This window comes from Mesocricetus auratus, unplaced genomic scaffold (assembly GCF_017639785.1).
Source record: "Mesocricetus auratus isolate SY011 unplaced genomic scaffold, BCM_Maur_2.0 Super-Scaffold_100007, whole genome shotgun sequence".
NCBI classification, from domain to species: Eukaryota; Metazoa; Chordata; class Mammalia; order Rodentia; family Cricetidae; genus Mesocricetus; species Mesocricetus auratus.
The window spans coordinates 33,732,654-33,754,833 of NW_024429191.1; the positions used below are offsets into that span (position 1 = coordinate 33,732,654).

General features: G+C 39.2%; 2 protein-coding genes across 4 annotated transcripts in view; both read left to right on the forward strand.

Annotated features, from left to right (window-relative positions):
• Meikin (meiotic kinetochore factor) overlaps nucleotides 1-8,931 on the forward strand; it is a 46,207-nt gene extending 37,276 nt beyond the window's left edge. The window contains exons 12-13 of one of the 2 annotated variants that reach the window (XM_021225636.2): nucleotides 1,972-2,092; nucleotides 8,352-8,931. In XM_021225636.2, coding sequence (XP_021081295.1) covers nucleotides 1,972-2,092; nucleotides 8,352-8,383 — 153 coding nt within the window. In that variant the 3' untranslated portion in view covers nucleotides 8,384-8,931. The remainder of the gene's footprint in view (nucleotides 1-1,971; nucleotides 2,093-8,351) is intronic. The other variant, XM_040748658.1, reaches the window with a different exon arrangement.
• A 10,004-nt stretch (nucleotides 8,932-18,935) lies between these two features.
• Nucleotides 18,936-22,180, forward strand: part of Fnip1 (folliculin interacting protein 1) — an 83,874-nt gene continuing 80,629 nt past the window's right edge. For both annotated transcript variants that reach the window (XM_005067764.4, XM_005067765.4), the window contains exon 1: nucleotides 18,936-19,132. In XM_005067764.4, the coding sequence (XP_005067821.1) occupies nucleotides 19,041-19,132 (92 nt within the window). In that variant the 5' untranslated portion in view covers nucleotides 18,936-19,040. The remainder of the gene's footprint in view (nucleotides 19,133-22,180) is intronic.

The window sequence follows — 22,180 nt, forward strand, 5'->3', positions numbered from 1 at the left end:
CTTCACAGTCACTGATGTCTTCTTGAGAAAGATATGGTTCTGCCCATGATATTCGTTTGCTTTCCTATCTTATCAATCCTAGACTCATTGTTAGTCATTTGCACAACTTTTTAGATCTGAAGATTCATCAAGTTTTACCTCACTGAAAAAAGCTTCTGCTGAAATCTTCTGACTTGAGCTTTCTATGCCTGCCCACAGTTGTCAGTCATCTTGAGATATTCCTGAACCACAATTCTGGGTGTTCATGTCACAAATCTACACATACTCCCCAGCTGCTAGCACTCTCCCTCCCCCCTCCCTTAATTTAGAGAAATGAATCCTCCACTACCTCTTATGAAAGGGAGTATGGGATTGTTTGGGATTGTTCATGACAGAACAGGTTTTAATCCTATCCTCATAGTCGAGGATTCACCTAATCTAGTTAGAGAATTGGCAGTGCAAATAATTTTCTTCAACATTACCTTATCAGAGTTCTAGCTTCCCATGTTATTTTGTGGAACCATATTGATGCTGGAAAAAATCTTGTCTTTAGATCCTGTGTTGTGAAAATTCTTGCCATGCCTCACTCTTTTTCTATGTACTGTATCAGAATGTCGCATGTATTTGTGTGTGCATGCATGTATATGTATGGATCTGTGTATATGTGTAAAGATGCCATGGCCCACATGTGGAAATTAAAGAATAGCCTTAGGTGTTGGTCCTCACCTTCCATCTTGAGAAGCCTCTAAAATTATTTGTACCTAGAGACAGGAGACTCCCCAGAAGCTCATGCACTAGCTAGCCTGTCATACATAGCATTAAACAACAAGCAGTCCTCCTCCTTTCTCTCTCCCCACTCCGTCCCCCACTCTCCACACAAGCCTGTGCACACACACACACACACACTCACACACACACTTGTGTGCACACACTTAATGACTTACATGCAGTCATAGTTAACACTGAGGATGTGGGAAGGTAATTAAACAATCTCAATTGTAAGTAGTAATTGACAACTGTGAAATCATTGTTAGATGATATGGCTAACCTTTCAGGGTAATAACATTAGGCCTTTGGACAGCTAAGAGCAGAATCTTTTAGTTTCTTGTCTGGGGGACAAAGGCTCCTTGGGCTTGGAATCTCAGCATCTGCTGACTTATGTTTACTTCATTCAGCTGTTTTCAGCATTCTACCCTGAATGGTCAGAAATCTTCCAAGGAGGAAATCATTGGCTAGCACCTTTCCTTAGGAAAATTCTCTATCCTGTGTTTGAGATGGGAGGAGGCTGTTCAAAGAAGTAAGAAAGCAGAGCTGTGTATAAAATAACATCCATACAAAAGATAATCTGCATGGTTTAAATAAGAAGTAAGCAATGCTTTTGTTCCCCTCGTTTACACAATAAAACAGGACGTTATAAATACCCTCTCCAAAGTGTTTCAGATTCATGATTCAACTCATCCTCTCATTAAGTTCCATTTTCCTGGTGCTTGTTTCATTCTGTGGTGGTTTGAATGGAAATGGCCCTCATAGGCCCACTGTGAAGGATTAGGAGGTGTGTGGTTTTGTTGCAAGGTTTTGAAAGGCATGTGCTGTGCCCATTGCTTTCTCTGCCTCCTGCTGTGGTTTGAGATGCCTGCTCTCAACTGCTCCTGTTGCCATTCTTCACTTTGCCATCATGGACTCAAGCCCTCTGGAACCATAAGCCAAATTAAAATCCTTTCTTTGTAAAAGTTGCCTTGGCCATTGTGTTTTCTCACACTTGGAAAATAACCAAGATAATTCATTGCCTCTTTTTATTTTTCAAAACTAACATCATTATTGAACCATCCCTTGGACATGGTACATATCCTTGCTATTTGAATGTTCCTTATTGTTTTTCAATATGTTTCTATCATTCCAACTAAGAATACTGAGATTATTTTTATTTTAAATAGACTGCATTAAATGTAGTACCTAGAGAAATTAGGCAATAACTACTCTTTTCCTTTTCAGTTTCCGTCATATGCATCAGAGATCTGTTGTATTATTCGGGCATCACCAGGAACTAGACAGATGAGAAGTAAAGATACTGCTGTGAAGAAAAAGTATTCTCCTCCTAAAGATATTCCTCCAGGTAAGAGCTCAGCATGGCTTTCACAATAAATACTTTATGTACACAGTAAATTCATTTATAACTTGTATTCTCAATTTTTACATAAAATTGAAAAGATAAAATTACAAAAACCTTATCAAATGTCATAAACTTTAATAAGATAACTTTTTGAAGATACATACTTCATCTTTTGAAAATTTAACTTATGGCATTGACTTAAATGTGTTTACCTAGGATGCTTCTTTTTAAACAGTTTGAAATTTTCTACTGTTTGAATTTTATTGTAGTTGTATTTTTTTAAACATGGAGATTTTTTTATTCACCTGGTACTGATTGAGTACTTCTGTGTGAGATACTGTGCTAAGGATCTTAACATCTCAATTCCTCACCATTATTACAGTAGATAAAATGGGTACTGTTAGTCTACTTTTACACATTTAAAGAGTAGGAGATTTTAAATGGTAGTCATTACCAAGTGATTGAGGCAAATTCAATCATTCAAGGCTTCTAAAATCAAAATAAGCATTTTTAACTCTGTAGTGGAGCCGAGGAACCTCTCGTGAGTGAGTGGCCAATGAAACAACTAAAATTTAATATATTATATATATAATCATGTAAGCTGTTAACTCTCAACTTTTGTCCTAATTTTTCCAGTGTCTTCTCTAAGCACTCTTCAAGTTCATAAATGTTCTCTTTTAAAATAATTTCCTGATTGCCTGAGTCAATACTACTCACTTTATACATAATAGTTATATTACTGAGGGTTGCCCAGAATAACAGAACAAGTATCACTAGGAATATGTCTCTCCATACATACCCTCAAACACTTGCACACTGTTTAGTACTTCTGGAAGAGGTTCATTTTAGAAAGTGTGGTAAAATAGATAAAAACCTTTCCCATTGTTTCTTGTGATCAAATACATAAATACATATGACACAGATAGGTAGGTATGTAGGTAGGTAGGTAGGTAGGTAGGTAGAAGATTGGGGTGTTTTATATGAGAGGAGACTTAATATAGGAATTGGTCACATGATTATGGAAGTTTCAAAGTTCTAAGGCATTCCATCCACCTGCTAGACAACCAGCGGTGCCAGTGGCATAGTTAGGTCAAAATCCAAAGGTTTGAAAACATGGGATGCCAGTGGTGTAACTCTCAGCCAAGAAGAGCAATGAGCACTAACCATAGCTCAAAGCTGTTGTGTCCTGAAATTTCTTCTACTGAACAAATGAGTTCATTAGTTTTTAATTCAACCTCACTCAGGTTTTCAGGACATAGGCAAAATATAGCCAGATTTTTTTTTTGTCAGAATGTAATACAAATGGCCTGTAACCTAGTTCCAAATAGAGCTGGTTACCTTCTGAACCTTTATGAGCTGAATTATCACTGTCTGTACTTCCTTCCACATTCTCTGTAGTTTTCTAAACACCCACTAGAATGACCAATTAATCTCTGCTTACATATTCTGGAGCTTCTTTAACTCACAGCTCCAGATTCCTCTACATTCCTCCCACAGAACAGTCCCAAATGCCTAGGACTTCATGGTAACATTTATCACAGGAGTGACATCACCCTAGCACCAACTTTTCTGTATGAATTACTTTTCTACTTGTGACTAAATAACTGATAAAATGCAACCTAAAGGGGAGGAGTTTATGTTGGCTCATGGTTTAAGAAGGAATGTAGTCAATCATGGTGGAGAAAGCATGGTAGCAAGAGCACGAAGACAGCTGGTCACTTTGTGTTTGATGCGAGGTTGTGAAGAGTGAGCAGGATGTAAGCCTTAGCTACAGGGCCTCAAGGCCAGCCCCTAACCACCCAGTTATTCCATGAAGGTTCCATTTCCTATAGGTTCTACAACTTCTTAAAACAGTACCACCAGCTGGGGAGCAAGCATTGAAATACAGGAATCCATGAGGGACATTTTACATCTAAACCATTACACCATGACACCACTATCATTCTGTAAAGTAGTTCATAAATTCATGTGTAGCAAGCTTTGGCAGAAGTGATGTATGTAAAAAGGGCATATCATCCACATCCATAGTGTTCACCCTGTAAAGAGAAAATACTACCTTTTGCATGATAAAAGTTGTTTAGTGTAATCAACCTGCTGCCACATTGATGGTTGAGCATTTCAAGGTGTACTACTATGACAGTGCCCCCTTGGTCCGTGTTGATGAGTCTGTGCTCCCTGCTACCTCATTACTTCCTGTACACAGACAGAGAGGATACTAATCAGCTTCCTTACTCTTTCTCCGACCTTGTTCTGACAGAGTTTGCTAGGGAAAGAGACTGAATGGTATCCACAGCATTGATTATCCTACCCACTTGATTATTAAGATTCCTCCTCTAGTGAAATCACTCTTTGGTGTTATGATTATGTCATACAAATGTTTTAATTGTTTTTGCCTATTTAGAGAATTTATATAATGCCTCTTTTCAAATTTCCTTTTCACCTATTTTTCTAATTGCATTTCTTCCGAGTCTCAACCATCTATCCAAAACATTGGTTATAACCTATGAATTGGTATACACCCAACATGTGGTCATTCCTCCTTCCAGCAAAGAAAACAACCAGGTGTACTACTCAGAGTCCTGCCCCTGGGGAAGAAGATTTCTCTTACTATTTTTTGTGAGGTATATCAGAGAAATTGATCAATCTGTAAAGCAGATCTGATCTTTCTTTTTCTGGTCAGTCAACTATAGAGCACTCCCCATGACCTCTTAAGTGTAGACAGGATAAGGAAAAAAAAAAGTAGTTAAAGTTGGGGCTGTGGCACTTGGATCAGTTCTTCATGTGGCCTACTTGTGTCTTTAGTGCATGCTTGAGTGCAATCTTATATATATATCAGTTTCATTTGGCAGTGGAGACATGATCTTCTCTACAGTAGCTCGGTAATACAGTGGCTCAGTTTTAGGACCCATTTACAGGCCAAATGATGTTCTTCTGTGTTTAAGTTATCCACCAGACTAGTTGAACTTGCCTTTGAAATTCTAAGGACCATAATATTCAACTATGAGGTTCTACCAAAAGATCCAGACAGCATCTCTATCTGTCAGGGACACTTAAAACACCACTGGTTCTACTGGACCATGTAGTGCAAGTGTTAGAGCATCTTTTAGCATAACTTGGATCTGTTTTAGAACCTTCTCTTATTCTGGGCTTTTTGTTAAACCTAGTAATGTTTTTTAGGTCACTTGGTAAATGGTTTACAGTATCACACACAAATAGGATACATGTTGACAGCAAAATCCATAATGGCCCATGAAGGAGTGTGCCTTTTCCAGTTTTAGGAGGGTCCAGCTACAACAACTATGCCTTACTTTAGGAGTTACTGTTCACAGAATAGGGTCCCTAGGAGTCTTGAAATAGAAAACCCCTAGCAACCCAACAGTTCTACCTCTAGAGAAAAATACTCAGTAATGATGTCTATGTAGATATAGACTACAGCCAGGTGTAGTGATGCATATATTTAACTCCAGCATTTGGGAGGCAGAGGCAGGTGGGTGGATCTCTGAGCACTTGAGGCCAATCTTCTCTATGCAGCAAGTTTCAGGACAACTAGGGTAACATGATTTGTCTTTCAAAAAAAAGATATATACTAGAATATTCATTGGCCATGATAGTTCCAAACCCGAAACTAGCCAGATGCACATGAATTAAAATAGGTAAGTAAACTGTAGTATATATATTCAAGTGCTACATAGTAATAATCAAGCAATATATAGTTAAAGGAAATTTTTGTGTTGGGTCATATTAATAAACTTCACATAATGAATTAGATAGTCTTGAGGAGTATATTTACTATTATTTATATGTGTGTAGCATAAACCAGGTAAACTAAACTCTAAAGGAATTGGGAGTGAATGCCTCATTTGAATGAAGGTATTGACTAAAGAAGTTGTTACAGGTCATTCTCCTGTGCTAGTTACACTAGTGTGTTACATTTATGAAAATCCTCAAACTGTACTTTTTGTTTATATGTATGTTAATAAAAACTTTATTAATAAAAATAGGAAAATTATTGACCCTTTTTTATGTCTGTCATATTAGTTTATGACATCAGATACTGTCAAAATTTGGGGATTAAGTAACAAATCCAAACCAAAATGGGCTTTCAATTGTTCACGGTTAGAAGTTTAATTTAGAGACCCCCCTTGATGAATGTTGAACTGATGCTGCCATCTCCTGGCTTATTGTTGCCCTAACTAGAGCAGCCTCCTCACCTAAGTGATTGCCCTTCGACCTCTGGCTACTTGTGTCTGCCTTTCATTTAGTAAAAATAGCAAAGTACCAAGCTAACTTGTGATCATGTTATTTAAAATAGCCAACAATCTATTATTAGCATTGGCATTTAAAGTTTTAGCTAGTTTGGCAGTACTCTAATCAGGGATACAGTTCATTTTGATGGTCTAGGATCCTGTTCAGTATGACTGAAAAGCAACTAGCATTATGTTGATTAAAGAAAAAAATGGTTCAAGAAAACAACAACAACAGTAACAAAAATGATATAATAGGGAACACAGAGAAGTAAATAGGCTCTGAAAATGGTGACCACTAAGTTGATGAGGACTTAGAAAATGTCTGGATCAACACTTGTCTGTGGTGGTCTTCTGACCACCAGGACAGCTGAAAACCTGGTAAGTTACAGGTGCTTGAGAGAAGGCAGAAGTTACAGGTGCTAAACTGTGTTAAACTTTTGAGGTGATTACAGAAATCACTAAAATTTGAGAGCCACGTCCTTTTCTATTTTGTTCATTCTACAAACAACAAAATTATTTTACCAGATTGATGAGTGATTTTTGTCCTAGATTACACAGATAATTACTGGCCAAATCAGAACTAGATTCCCGCACTATATGAATCTAAAGGAGGATATTTTTAGCCTTTAATCATATAATTATATAATCACAGACATAGACACTCCTCTTTCTCTCTTGGTGAGAAGCTTGAGATTTTAGACAATGACAGCAAGTAGAAATAGCACACAGACACACAACAGATGAGGTGGAAATAATTCTATATAAGTATCAGAGAGATGGTAATAGAAGTCATTGGATAATGGTATATTCCTATATTCAAATTCTGACACATGAATAAATTCCTTAAAAGTTTATGGATTTTACTATGCTATCTGTAAAACTGGTTAGATAGTTTTTACCTCAAAGAATTGTGAGGCTTATGGGTAAGCTATGTAAAGTATCTAGACTATAATAATCACTCATTATGCAGCCTGAGAATTTAACTCAGTGTAGAACACTTCCCTAGTATATGTGAGACCCTGGGTTCAATTCTCAGCACTACAAAAATAATTCATCTGGTTTGCAGTGATGATTTGCTTTTAGATGTTTGGTTAGTTCCTCAAGTCTAGCTGACATCTCTCTTTTGAAAACTTTTCCTTGGTTTTTGGTTAAACTGCAAAAAGTCTAAGATAATGTGTGAAGTTGCTGTATCTGATGGCAAAATTTGGTTATGCTATCATGTGAAGAATAATTTATCAAGTAAGTGTATAGAGTCATAGACAGACATGTTTACTACTCTAACTACAGAGGTGAATTCAGTGCTTTAAAGGACAATAAATCAACATGTTTCAACACCATGAAGAAATCTCAAGCCTGTTATTTGGGACCTAAATTTGAGTAGCAAACTGCAACTTAACTGTACATCGCTTTCCTGATTGTCTGATATATAGGTCTTTTACTCAAAGGTTCTAATTGGCATGGAGGCATGACTGTGATAGGAGGATTTTCTGAGGTGCAACAAAATTAGAGAATTACCTGGTATAATCTAATTAGGCTAGGGGGTGAGATGAAAATGTGACAGTGGGAAATTGGCTAAGCTGTAGTCTCCCTTCTGGATCTCCTGGTGTAAGTCCTAAAAAGAAAGCCCCAATAATGCTGTATTTGGTAAGAAAGTGGATTTAACCGCAACAAGGAGTAGGGAATGCAAAGGAATGGTAAATGAGACGATGAGAGGTGAGGTTTGAGCAATGCCTGAGCCGGGAAGAAGAGCAAAAAGCGCCAGGACAGAGTTCCTCCAGGTTGCAAGGTTAACCCAGAAATGCTGCAGAGCACCATTGTCAGTCCTTGTCAGGCTTCCCTCTAGAATGTTACTGAGCATGTGTCTTGTCGCTTGTGTCTCCAGAAAGAACTCCCCAGAGTTTTTAGGAAGGGATGGGTGTGACACAGGCAGTGAGTACTCTCACCATTGGGAATGGGTTATTAGTAACTGTTGGACACTTGTTTCTGTACAAAGTAATGTGTTATATTTTCTCTAGATATTATAATGAAGACAAATGGCAGAACATAACAGCTGTGACTGAATTTTCACTGCATTGAAGATGTGAGTGTGAAGTAAAAAAGTCCATATAAGCAGAATATCTGCCGGAAATTACATAAAGTTCAAAACTCTCCTATTGTTTATGATAAATTGTGTGAAAACTTGCTAATGTTCTTGTCATTTTCTTTAGTCAGTTAAGAAAAGAGACATTCTCTCATATGCTTCATATACATGTATTTGTACTTGAAAATATGGACCAACTAGGCGTCATTAGAAGACCATGCAGGCTGGAGAGTGCTCATGGTTTAAGAGCTCTTCCAGAGGTCCTAAGTTCAATTTCTAGCAACAATACAGTGGCTCACAGGTATCTGTAATAGGATCTGATGTCTTCTTCTGCCATGCAGGTATACATGCAGAGCACTTATACATAAAATATAAGTAAATAAATGTTTTAAAAATTAAAAATGAGACCATGTACTAAAATAGATCGTTTTCTGCTCATAATAAGTTCTCATGAGGGTACTGTATAAATTTCTTTGTTTTGTCTCCAGATATGTCCTTTGTATGGATCAAAAGAAATAAAGTTGTTGAAGTGCTAAAAATGAAAATGATTATATTACAAGCTATTTTTAACCAAACTTAATTGAAACCACATGAGTGAGAGACCTAATTCCAGGTCTGACTAAAAGAAACTCTACAATCAAAAATTGCTCAAGCAGGAATATATAATGTGTATAGTCAATCATACATTAAGAATTTAGTCACCTCATCTCCCAAGTAGCTTCAACACTATCTGTAGAACTATGATTATGTTTGTTTTAGTGTTTTCACAGTAAAACTTGTGACATCTGGACAGTGCCTGTCCTAAGAAAACAGCAGCACTGTTGTCAGTGAACAGAGTACAGTTGTGTAACTTGATGAGATTTTAACTCTGATGTTGTGACTAAGGCTACATATAAAAGCAAGAACCAAAGTTTCAAAGCTGCTCCAGTAGCAAGGAAAAGCATAAAATTTTCTATTTAATCTGAGGTTAAATAACTTCAGAAGTCCTATTAAAAATCCTTGTAAATGATTTGACAAGGTTTAAACCACTATCAATGCTATTTTTTTTACTCTGACTTCATTTGGAGGTGAACTATGAAAATACAGAAAATACATTAATGATGATTCAGACCTGTTTTCCACATCACTCTTCAAGTAAGTCAGAAACTCCTGTGGTGGTTTCAAAAGCAGAAATTTGATAAATAGTAGGGGAATTAGTACTGACACAAGGTCTATTCCCTGCCCTTACAGTTAATCCAAGGAAAAGAGTGAATTACTTAGTTCTTTCTAATCCGATGATAGGTCCCTGAGAAAAACCGTGATGCCTGACTTGTGGACTGGGACTGGTAGGATTATAGGACACATGTATCTGACTACTTTATACAGCTAATAAGAAAAATATAGCTAGCTCTAGACATCCTAGGAGAAGGATAGACTCAACCTTAGGCCTGTGGGCAAGCCTTAGTCTTTCATTAACTCTTCCTGAAAGAACATGAAAAAGGGCTTCATTTCTCTCTGGAAAGAGAAGTTCTCCACTGTTTTCATCATGTTTCCCATTGATTTTATAACGTAGCCCAGTGCAGTGGCATACCTGTAATCCCAGCTGCTTGGGAGGCTGAGGTATAAGGATTGAGAGTTCTGGATCAGCCTAAGCACCTTAGAAAGACCTTGTCTCAAAAGAAAGAAATTTAAAAGTGCTGGATATGGGTATTGCTCAAAGGCAGAGTGCTTGCCTAGAAAATGAAAGCCCTAGGTTCTATCCCCAGCACTGAAAGGACCTGGACCATTTTACCTCATCCTATAACTAATTGAACTAAATTTATTAATTTAAAATATGTTCAAATTAAACCTCATATAAAATCATCTCAGGCTTCTCTTTGAAAAACCCAGTTAAGAGGCTGAATAAATATCTCAGCAGTTAAGAGCATTTCCTGCTCTTCTAGAAGACCAGAATTCAGTACCCAGCACCTGTGTCAGACAGTTCAAGTTCCAGAGAACCTGACACACTCTCTGACCTCCACAGGCACCTGTACACTCATGGCTTAGACACACACACACACACACACACACACACACACACACACACACACACACTTTAAAAATCTAGTTAAAATGCATGGGAGGCATAATGTCACTTCTATTTTTAACTGAGGGATATTCACTTGAGAAATAATTTCATTAATTCCTATTGTGTACATATATAGCATTGTGTGTTTCTACAGTGTAAAGAGTATGATGACAGACTCCAGAAAAAAAGTTGTTTTCATCTTCTCTATGCAGTTTTTACTTTCTAGCCTACATTTAGAAATGTTAATTCCTCTTGCATCTGAAATCTTTCTTTGATGTTCTTTACACATCTACATCCAGCTATCTTTAGTTTTTTTCACAAACCTATCTCCAACCCCAACAAAATCTTCTCCTGCCCTCCCTCCCTCCCTCCCTCCCTCCCTCCCTCCCTCCCTCCCTCCCTCCCTCCCTCCCTCCCTCCCTCCTTCCCTTCCTCCCTCCTCCCCTCTCTCTCTTTTTCTGAGGCCAGGCTAGCCTTAAACTCATGGAAATCAACCTGCCTCTACTTCCTGAGTGCTGGGATTAAAGTATTTGCTATCATGTCTGTCCTTCTTGTTGCTATTTTAGAGGGTATTTTGAATTCTCATCTTGCCCAGTTTCTCCCAGCTGCCAATATTGAAGATGCTAAAGTACTCTTTTTCAGAGCCTCCAGTAAGGAATGACCTCTCTAAAATTTTATCCCATGGGTTTTAATCTCACTGCTCCCATTTTTTCTAAAATTATGGTTTTCTCTGTGCAGTCTTTAAATTTTGGTATTTCTGAGAGTTCTGCTCCAGATCCTCTTTGTCAGCAACATGCTTGCTCTGGGTCATCTCATCTACTTGTAGCTCTAGTCATTATTTCTGTCCAAGTGACTCTAAATCTTTGTCTTTTCCATAAATATTGGTGATAGGCCAGGCATGGTATGACATGACTTTAATCTCAGCACTTGGGAGGCAGAAGCAGGTAGATCACTGTGAGTTTGAGACCACAGTTTGAGATCTGCATAGGGAGTTCCAGGCCAGGGTTACACAGCAAGCGATCGAGTGAGTGAGTGAGTGGGTGAGTCTGTCTGTCTGTCTGTCTGTCTGTCTTTGTGTGTGTGTGATTGTGGTGATAGGAGGCATGTGTGGTGACTTGTATTGCATCTATCCATTACCCTTTAACTCTAAGTAGATTTTTAAATGTCTAGACTATATGGTTTAGAGTTGATTCTAACGTTAGTTACAGACATAGGTCTTTACTGGTTTAAATCAGTTAATATCATCCCTACTAATGGTGGAAATGATTGCTTCAGGAATGTGTCCAAGATCTAAAATGGTTTGTAGGATTAACTATCAGAGCATTTTCTTTCTTTTCTTCCTTCCTTCCTTCCTTCCTTTCTTTTATTGAGCTATACATTTTCCCCACTTCCCTTCCCTCCTTCCTTCTCCCATGCCCCTGCACACTCCCAATTTACTCAGGAGATCTTCTTTTGCCCCTTCCTAGGCAAATCCAAGTATGTCTCTCTTAGCATGCTCTTTGTTATCTAGGTTCTCTGGTGTTGTGGCCTGTAGGCTGGTTGTCTTTTGCTTTATCTCTAATATCCACTTATGAGTGAGTAAATATTGAATTTATCTTTCTGGGTCTGGGTTACCTCAGTCAGGATGGCATGGAACATTTCTTGGAATGATCTAATGCGGGCTTTTCTCTTAGAAGAGCAAGGAATCTTCTAGTAGCGTCTAGAAGCCATTGAGTGTAGTCATGAGGTTCTAGATCCCTAGAACATGGGTCCTAAGATTGGAGTTTTGCCATGTAGCCCAGTCTGACCTGCTATGTAACTCAAGATACTCTTGAACTTGAATTCTTGCTGCAACAATTTACATTTCCAGTAGCAGGGAATTCTCTCCCAGCACCCATGCTAGCATTGTTGTCATTTGTTTTCTTCATAATAGCCATTCTGACTAGAATGAAATGGAATCTCAGTGTTAATTTCCCTGATGGCTAAAGATGTTGTAAATGATTTCCAGTATTTGTTATTTGTGTTTCTTTTAAAATACAGAAATTTTATTTATTCTTTCATGTATGTACATATTGTATTTTGAGCATATCCACCCCGTCACCAATACATGCCCTCCCTCACAAAACTTCTCCTAATTTCCTGTTTTCTTTGAAAAATAATCTACAAAGTCTAATTAGTGCTGCCCATATGCACGTTGGTATGGGACCATCCATTAGCCTGTGGGCAACCCAACAGTGGCAATTTGACTAAAGAAAAGTGATGTCTCTTGCAGCCATAAACTGCTAATAGCTCCTCTGCTAGGTGTGTGGCCTTGCGAGCCCCTCTTCCATTAGTTCTGAAATTTTGATTGCCTCAGTCTCATGTGGGTTTGTGCAGGTAACCACAGCTATTGTAAGTATGAGTTAAACAGGTATGTCATATCAAGAAGACAGCATTTCACAATACTTCTTCCCATTCTCCAGCTCTTACATTACTTCTGAACTCTCTTCTGCAGTGTTCTTTGAGCCTTGGATAAGGGCAAGGATGAAGAAGATTGATATAGATGCTGCATTTAGTACTGAGCACTCAATAGCCACCAATTCGCAGAATTTTTACCAGTTATGGGCATTAACTGCTGCCCACTGCACAATCAGCTTCTCTGAACAAGGTTAAGAGTGTCATAATAAATGGGCATGAACATAAATATTTAGATGGAAGCTAGATAACATGGCCATTTAGCAAAACAACAATAGTAGGGTCCTATTTACCTATGGAGCAGGCTTTAAACCCAATCAGAAAGTAGTTGGTTAACCACTTAACTGTGATGTTACTTTTGTGGCAGTGGGCCCACCTAGCCTGGCATGTGATTGTTATAGCATGTAGGATCCAGTGCTGGATAAGACCATTGGTGTCTTTTCTCCCTAAGGGGTCTGCACATCACTTTCCAGCATCATGAAAGCATCTGAATGTTATCATTGTGGTAGCGCCTAAATCAGTCTGTGCCTGAACTGTTCATCTACTTTTAGGTCTAGTTATGAACACTAATAAATTTCTTTCTTTTGCTTATACTAATTTATGTTTCCTATTATGGGCAACATAGACTGGTTAATAGATTTAATTCAATCAGCTTGTCTAGAGATGTCTGCATCATATCATTTATCTAAGCATGGGAGAGCATATAGTTATCTATCAGATCTATTTTTCCATATATTCTAAGCTCCATCAATACATAAAATATATTATTACCGACTGTGTTTCTATCTTTCAACAAAGCTAATAGGACCATAGTAAGAATTTTAAATGTTTGAAATATATTTGTTGAAAGTTTTATCATAGAAATATGCCATTATATGAACTTTTGTATGCATCTAATGGAATTCAAAGTAAGGAATTCATGCCAGTATTTCTTATATTTAAGGTAAAGGTTCCATTCCCTAGAAGAATTTGTCACAATCTGCAGTATCTTTCTTTGTGACTTGCTGGTTTCAAAAGGGCAGGGACTATGTCTGTCTTGCTTTTTATTCTAGTCTTCAAATGTTAAACAGCATGTCTTTATTCTCTATTAGATTGATTCTATTGGCACAAAAATTCTATAATGTCTCCCAGTTAAAAGAAGAGACCCAATCTTCTCCCGTCTCTTCTCTATCAGAGTTAATCAGAGAAACTACACGTGCTTTGCTTTTTCCTCTCAGCCTTTCTCTTTTGAACACTCTGTCAGGCTCTCATTCACATGTTCCACTGAGACTCTTGGTAAGATCTCCTTGTTAACTATCTAATTAATGCACACTTAAACAGCCAACAATATTCATGCAATCCACTCATTTCTCTTTGGGAAGTCATTTTTTTCCTTTTATTTTTCTGTTGGGTCTGTTTCTTCTAGACTTGTGAGAACTGTCCTCTTTTTCTTAATCCTTGGCCATCTTTTGTGTATCTACATTTTCTCTAGAAAAATTCAGCCATTCTGTTGTGATAAATTGTGTGAGATGAGCCTCTAAAATCCTGCCTTCTCCCCATATACTCTACTTAAATTTCCACATGGGCATTTAACAGGCAATTAAAACTTAATGTACTTAATTTTCCTATTCAAACCTGATTTTCCTGGTGTTTTACTCAGCAAGTAACTTACATTTAAATTGCTCAAGAAAAGAAATATTGGCAATATGTTTGATTTTTCCCCATTAGAATTTATTTCAGCTGCGTCTCCAAAATAACCCAGTTAACCACTATCAGATCCCCCTCATAGACAGGGACCCAGCTATTTGCTGCCCTTCTTCCATTCTTCCTCTTCTGAATTTCCTTTCCACATAGTAGCCAGAGTGAAGTCATAAGTTGGATCGTGTCCCTCTCTATTTTAACCTTACTTAATAGCTCCCATTACGCCTTTATTTCTTCATTCTTTGATAATTCCCTATGTGTATATAATGTATTTTTGTCATTTTAATTCTCCATTATTCTTTCTTATTCCCCCACTCGCACTGAACTACTTCCCAACAATTTCTCCTATTTTCATGTCTTTTTGTTATTGTTTTTTATGATTTTCTTGTGATTCATTCAATCTAAGTAGGGCTGCTTGCATTTACTTTTTTGTGGTGCCAAGGGTTAAACCTATGACTTCATACATGATAGACAAGCACTGTACCTCTGAGCTATATCACCGACATACTCCCATCACTCTTACCCTCCCTGCCATGCTTTACAAGGGATTGTGACTTACACAGTCTGAGCCTGTGTGTTCTAACCACATGCAAGCTATTGTCCCATCCAGGAGTCTACTCTATTTCTTCTGGCCTCCCTTCTCTTCAAACACCAAATCTATTGCTTTTGCAGAGCCTCTCTACTTTGTCTCCTTTCTCTCAGAATGTTCTTGACCCTATTTTCTATGGCTGCCTTCTAAATTATTCAGAAATCAGCTCAAATCCTACATTTTTGGAGTGACCTTCCCTGTCACCCCATCTAACTTTGGTTTTCTTCATTTACTTCTTGTCATGGGTTTCTGTTGTAGCTCCTCCCACAACCTGCAGGTATTTTGTTTCTTCTGAGTAAGAAATCAATTCCCAGTGAAGACTGTCCCTTTTACCACTGTATCCTCAGTGCATCAGACAGGAAGGACTTAAGGGATGATTGCAAATAAACCAGTGTTTATTCCTTCTTGTACTTCAAACCACTATCATTTTCTTAAGTTGGCTTAAGAGTTTTAAAAATTGAGTGACCCCAAGTATATGTAAGTGAACTGATTATTCTGAGGTGTTAATCTGTGACTTTTTTCTTTCAGAATAATTTAGCACAACTGAGTCAAAGTTTATTAGCATGGTGGTTAAAGGAGAAAGATTATAGTTTTATTGACCCATTCCCTAGGTCAGGCAAACAGCAAATAGGTACAATGAAAACTACCCCTGCCATTTGTATTTTCAGGAGGGTGATTTTGTTTTCTGGTCTTTTTGAGACAGGGTCTGTATGTGACTCTAGCTGTCCTGGAACTCCTTATGTGGGCCAAGCTGGCCTCAATCAGGCCTCAATCAACAGAGACCCATCTGCCTCTGTCTCCTGAACATTGAGATTAAAGACATGCATCATTACACCCAGCCAAGGAGGATAGTTTTGAAGCTGGTAGACAGAGACCTGTTTGGGGAGAGACTGAATCTTTTAGAATGAGACTTTAGGACTTATATTTAATATTCCTAACTCATTGTTCTACATTCATGTAAGATAGCATGGATGATGAAATGAAAACTGTTATATTTCTCCTATTTCCCCCATGTGTATTCCCTAAACTTAAAGAGCTTGCTTACAAGACACCTCAGCTTCTCTGAGAACAGGCCATAGTAAACAACAGGGCCAATGACATCAGTCTCAAAAGAATTTAAGTATAACCATGCCTTATTAAAAATTTGTATCCTTTCAATGTTTTGATTCTGTTATTTTAGTAGTATATTACAATATAAGGGAAATGTGATGAATTAGGTCACAAATAAATTTGGTTTTCTCTGTACTTTGAAGGTTGAGAATGCAGAGATGAGGTGATTACATGATTAGAGAACACTAAAATAAAGCATCTCTTATGCAAGCAACACTGCTTCTCCTACTATTAATATCCATGATCACTCATGAAGTAATTTTTTCCCAAGATGAAGGCATGTGAGGTTACTCTATTTGGAAACTTCCTTCTGAGGAACCTGGAAAGATACATCTTTGTGTCAACCATGGAGCCTCTTGTCCCTAAGAGACTTTGGTCCTGTAGAAGGCTTTAGTCTGCTTCTACTTACATTCACCTAACTTGTATAAAGACAAGAAACTTCAGTCAACAGTTTACACATTGACTCATCAGATATATGGATTTTTTCCACATTAAAATGTCACAAAAATATGTATGCTGCTCATTTTTTTCCCATAGTAAAGATATTCCAGTGTTTGACACAGGAGTCGAGAGGATTATCAGAAATGCACAGGAAATGTACTTGGAAACTGTTGTCCCTTGTCTTAGTCACTGTTCTATTGCTGTAAAGAGACACCATGTCCACAGCAACTCTTAGAAGAGAAAATATTTAATTGGGGGTTTGCTTACAGTTTCAAAAGCTTAGTCCATTTTCATCATGCCTGGGATCATGGTGGCACACATGGCAGGCATCGTGCTTGAGAAGTAGTTGAGAGCTACATCCTAACCTGTAGGCAGAGAGAGAAGCTAAAGCTGGGCCTGGTGTGGGCTTTTTGAAACCTTAAAGTCCACCTCCAAAGATAAAATTCCTCCAACAATACTACTTTTCTAACAAAGCCACCTCCTAATCCTTGTACTCCTTTCAAACAGTTCCACTCCCTGGTGACCAAACATGCAAGTATATGAGCCTAAGGGGGCCATTCTTATTCAGACCACCACATCCAGTAACGTTTGAAACTTGTACACCTTTAAAAGGATCTATGAATAAAATCTAGCTTGTACGCTGCAAATATTTTCAGAAAGATCTTTCCCTGTGGCATAATTTCATTTTTAAGTTCATTAAGTTCACAATACTAATCGCTATCTGAAATTACCTTACACATTTACTGTCTTCTTGTCTAGCTTTTCTGTTGTTAATGTTGATCCCCAGGACAGAACTCAAATGTGTGTGGAATGAGCAAATTCATTTTTTAGTCATCTTCATTTAGTGCTTTTAAAAGTCTTGTGTACTGGAGTGGTAAAGACAGGAGGGAGATGAGCCTGAGCTAAACAGCAAGACCCCAAACAAAACAAACACACACATGCCCTGCTCCTGGCAGCATCTTTGGAATCTGGGGCGGTAGCTTGGTGGATGAAGTACTTGCAGTGTAAGCATGGGGACCTGAATTTGATGCCCAGAATCTACTTAAAAAGAATAGGCAAAGAAATGTAAAGTTGTTATCCTACTGACATCAAAGAGGATGAGGCAGAAGGGGCAGCCTGGACTGCTTGGTGAGCTCCAGGCCAGCAAGAGACCTTGTCTCAATAAATCTATAAAATCTTGTAACATCAGAACTCAACATGCTAACAATTGACAAATTATCAGCGATATAAAAATGCTCTTCCAAGTTTTCTTTTTTCCACGTTAGGGCTACTTAATTTATTTTTCTTAAACTCTAACTATAGATCAGCTGGTAACTTCTTAAAGATATGGTTCCTATGTCTAGTTAAATGAGAATTTCAAGCCTCTTAATCTAGCATAGAGTTTTCCAAACATGCACTGACGCTAGTTTTCTGACACCCACATTTCTCAGAACTGCATTCCACTGCACAAAATCCCTCATCCTGGTAAGCAAATGACGAATTTGATCTGAAACCTGATGTTTTGATAAGGTTGGAAGGACATTCATTAGCCTTATTTTCCTTTTTGAGAGCAGTCTCGTTATTGGGTTACAATGCTGCAGTTCTTCCTTTCCCCATACCTAGATATTAAAATAGCTTTATTTTGTGGAAATTCTGATTCCTGTCTCCCTGAGATATTTTGCTAAAATTCTTGTTTGGTGCTGGGGATCAAACCCAGGGTCTCCAGCGTGTTACACAAGTCCTCTACTGCTGAGCCCTCTAACCACAGTCTCTCAAATTCTAAATACTTAGTATATACAGTTAGATATTTTTAGGTAGATGCCTTCTTTAAGGCTGCTTGCCTCCCTTGTTTGTGCTTGTGATTTTGTTGGTTACCAAGGAGACCGAGCCTGAGCAGTTGCTAGATGTTCCTAGATACTAAAAGCGGGTGAATGGAAACTGTGCACCCCAAATCGCGGACCAAGGTCTCCTCCCAGAGCCCAGGCATAAAGGGAGGGCCAGAGGCGGGCCTCGGCCGAGGAGGATCTCTACTACCAGTCTGCGCGCCCTCGCACGCCCCGCCCCGTGAGAGGCCGCGTGACAGACCCGTGAGTCAGCCAATGGTAGGCAGCTCCGCCTCCCCACCCCCACCCCGCCCCCCGCTCAGCTCGCTGCCACGTGATGCGGCTCGCTGCCAACCAATCGCCGCGACCTCAGTCTCGCGCTCCGCCCCGGGCGCCGTGGCCGTTTGAAGTGACTAATTTCTGTCATATGACTGAGGCGCCCATGGGGGTGGCGGGGCAGCGGTAGGAGCGGGGCCTCCGGCGAGCTCCCAGCTGAGCGACCCCGGTCTGGCGGCGGCCAGCATGGCCCCCACCCTGTTCCAGAAGCTTTTCAGCAAGCGGAGCGGACTGGGAGCCCCGGGCCGAGACGCCCGCGACCCGGACTGCGCGTTCAGGTAGGGCGTTGCGGGCTCCCGAGGGGTCGCGGCCTCGGGTGGGGCGTGCGGTCCAGTGTCCTCTTCGCTCCACTGTTTACGTCCTGGCCGCGCCACGCGCCGCGTCCCTGCTCCCTAGCGCTGTGGCCTCGGGAGGCTGGCGGGTCGCACGCTGCTGGGGCTACGACCGACCTCACCGCGGGCCTCCGGGACTGGCCCGGGAGCTGCTCCCTCCCTGTGATCAGCCGCCCTCGGTTGGCTTTGTGCAGCCAGCCGCGCGTTTGGCCAACCTGCGGAACGCTGAGGAGGCTGGCGGAGCGAGTGGGCAGGCTGCCGGTCTGTCAGGCTTCTTGGAAACTAAAATTGGAGCTGTGCAGCTATCAGGCCGAGCGACCTTAGTGTTATCGAAGGAGAAATGCGAAACCAAAGTGGTTAGGGTTACTACTGACTGGACTAGAGGAGGACCAGAGTTAGAACTAACTGTCGAATTTTCTTTCCCCTTACCTCTTACCGAAAATGAGTCCTTTGTAAATGGAAAACGGTAGCAGGTGTGTGTGTGTGTGGTGGTGGTGGTGGTGGTGGTGGTGGTGGTGGTGGTGGTGGTGGTGGTGGTGGTGGTGGTATTGCAGGCTTTGTTCGTTTCTGATTACAGTACCTGTTGCTGGTACAGTAACTTTAGAATTGTCAGATTTTTAGAAGCTTGGATGAACAGTTAAATTCAGCTGTGGAATTGTTTTAGAAGAAAATACAGTTGTGTCTTCCACAATGCGCTGTGAAAACTTGCACATGTAACTAGGCCAAATGTCACACATCACACAAACTTGGCAGTATAGCAGAGAACCTAATTAATTGTACAGTAGTAGTAAAGGGAACCCGTCAAATTTTGCAGCAAGCCAAGTGTAAGATAATTGCTCTATACAAATTTTATAGGTTTTAGTATTCTTGAAATTGCCCACCCTGTCAACAGTGGAGATTACATCAGAGACTATGTATGAAATTGAGTACTAAATGGCAGGTAATTTAACTGATGTTTAAAGCAAGAAAGAGGCCATTTGTTACCATTTTGGAAACGCTTAATAAAAGAGGTTTCTACTCTTTTATTCTTCTTCGTACTGGAAGTAAATGTCTTGTGCCATGGCCATCTGACATTTGTTTTTCCTTTGAAAAACGAAAGTGCAGATAACACTAGATAATACATGAAGACAACTAGGCACTCAAGAGACCCAGGAAGCAGGCTCTGGAGGGAGATTTAAAAGGTGACATTTCTGTGCAAAGACTGACTTTGAGTAACCAAGGTTAGAAGAGTCTCAAGTCATTAATGTGAATAAAGTCTACTTTTTGAGTAAGTGTTCTATATGGTTGTGTAATACTTTCCTGCTGCCAAAGAACTTTCTCATCAGTTATCTCATTTGGTGTTTCACAGTAACCTTGTGAGGTAGAGCAAGTAGCAATGTAGATAACTTCATAATCCCTTTTCCAGTGTGGAAGCCCAATACCTGCAGTTCGTCATAAAAGCTTGCTATGAAAGTAAGATGTGTACAAGTGTAATGTGAGAAATGAACATTCTGAAACACACACCTTGTGACGTGAGATCTGATTAATCCAGCTTTAAAAAGGCTTCCTTGAGCTATAATTAAAATGCATGAAACTATGAATATCCATAAGGCTACAGACTCACCACTCCGCTGAATCTTCAAAACCATTCCATCAACTTAAATTTTCACTTTTGCTCACTCCTTTTCCTCAGTCCTTAATCCCTTTTCACCCAAGATAAAATTTGATCTGCTTTCTGTCATTACTGTTTTGGCTCTTTGAACATTTTCATATAAATGTAATTATAACTTACATAGTCACATGTTTGGCTTCTTTTCACCCAAAATGATTTTTGAAATGTATCTTGGATATTGCCTTTTTAGTAGTTCCATCCATCTTTTTAAGTAGGTGTTCGATTGTGTACATATGGCACAATTTTTGTTTTGTTTTTCTGTCACTCTGTGTGTGGTGTGTATTTATACTTTTGCGTGTGTGTGGTGCATATGGAGTGCTGAATTTGATGTTGTGAATCCTTTTGGATTGGCCTTTCATCTTATTAAGGCAGGATCTCTTAGTCACACCCAGAGATTCCCTATGTTACTGGTCTAGTCAACCAGTGTGCTCTGGTGATCCCCTTCATCTGCCTTCTGGAGCAGGGATAGCAGGTGACAGGTAGTGCCCACCTGGCATTTCTGTGGGTTCCTGGGTTCTGAACTGCCTCACACTTTCTGGGCAAGCAATTTAGCAATTTGGTCATCTCTCCAGCCTCACTATTTGTTTATTCACTTATCAGTTAGAGGCTATTTGAACAATTCTGCTGTGAATATTTGTGTATGAATCTTTATTTAGAAATAATTTTTGTTTCTGGGTATAGATACTGATCAGCAGAGTTGCTTGCTCATGTACAGAGTGTTATTTAACTTTTTTAAAGTTCCCACTCCAAATATGCTTGTTTTATAGTTCTAGTAGCAATATATTAAAAGTGCTTTTGCTACATATCTTCAGTACTTTAAATTGTTTTAAGATAATGAATACTTTTTATTGTGTAGAAACATGACTATCTTAACCAATTAAAATTTAATTTAAATTTTACTGTTATGTGTGTATGATGTGTGTGAGGGGCATATATGTGACACAGTACAGTTATGAAGGCCAGAAGACAACTCTGTGGACTTGGTCCTCTCCTTCTACTTTTACATGAATTCTGGGAATGTAACTCAGGTTACTAGGCTTGTGTGGCAAGTACCTTTAACCTCTGAGCCATCTCACTGGCCCCTAAATTTTTTAGTCTTTTGGTTGTAGCTGTTTTGGGGGTTTATAGTACTACTGAATTGTAGTTTTCATTTGCATTTGCCTAAGGTGTTGTCCAGCACCTTTTTTTTTTTAAATGTGATTAGAGTTTGGAGTGATTGAAATTGTGTCAGTGTATGCACTAATCAGCTTAAACTGACCAAATTGTTGGTGTGTGTACATGCATGCTCACATGGTAGTAGCTTAAATTGTTAAATCACTTTTTAGAAAATGTGTGTACGGATG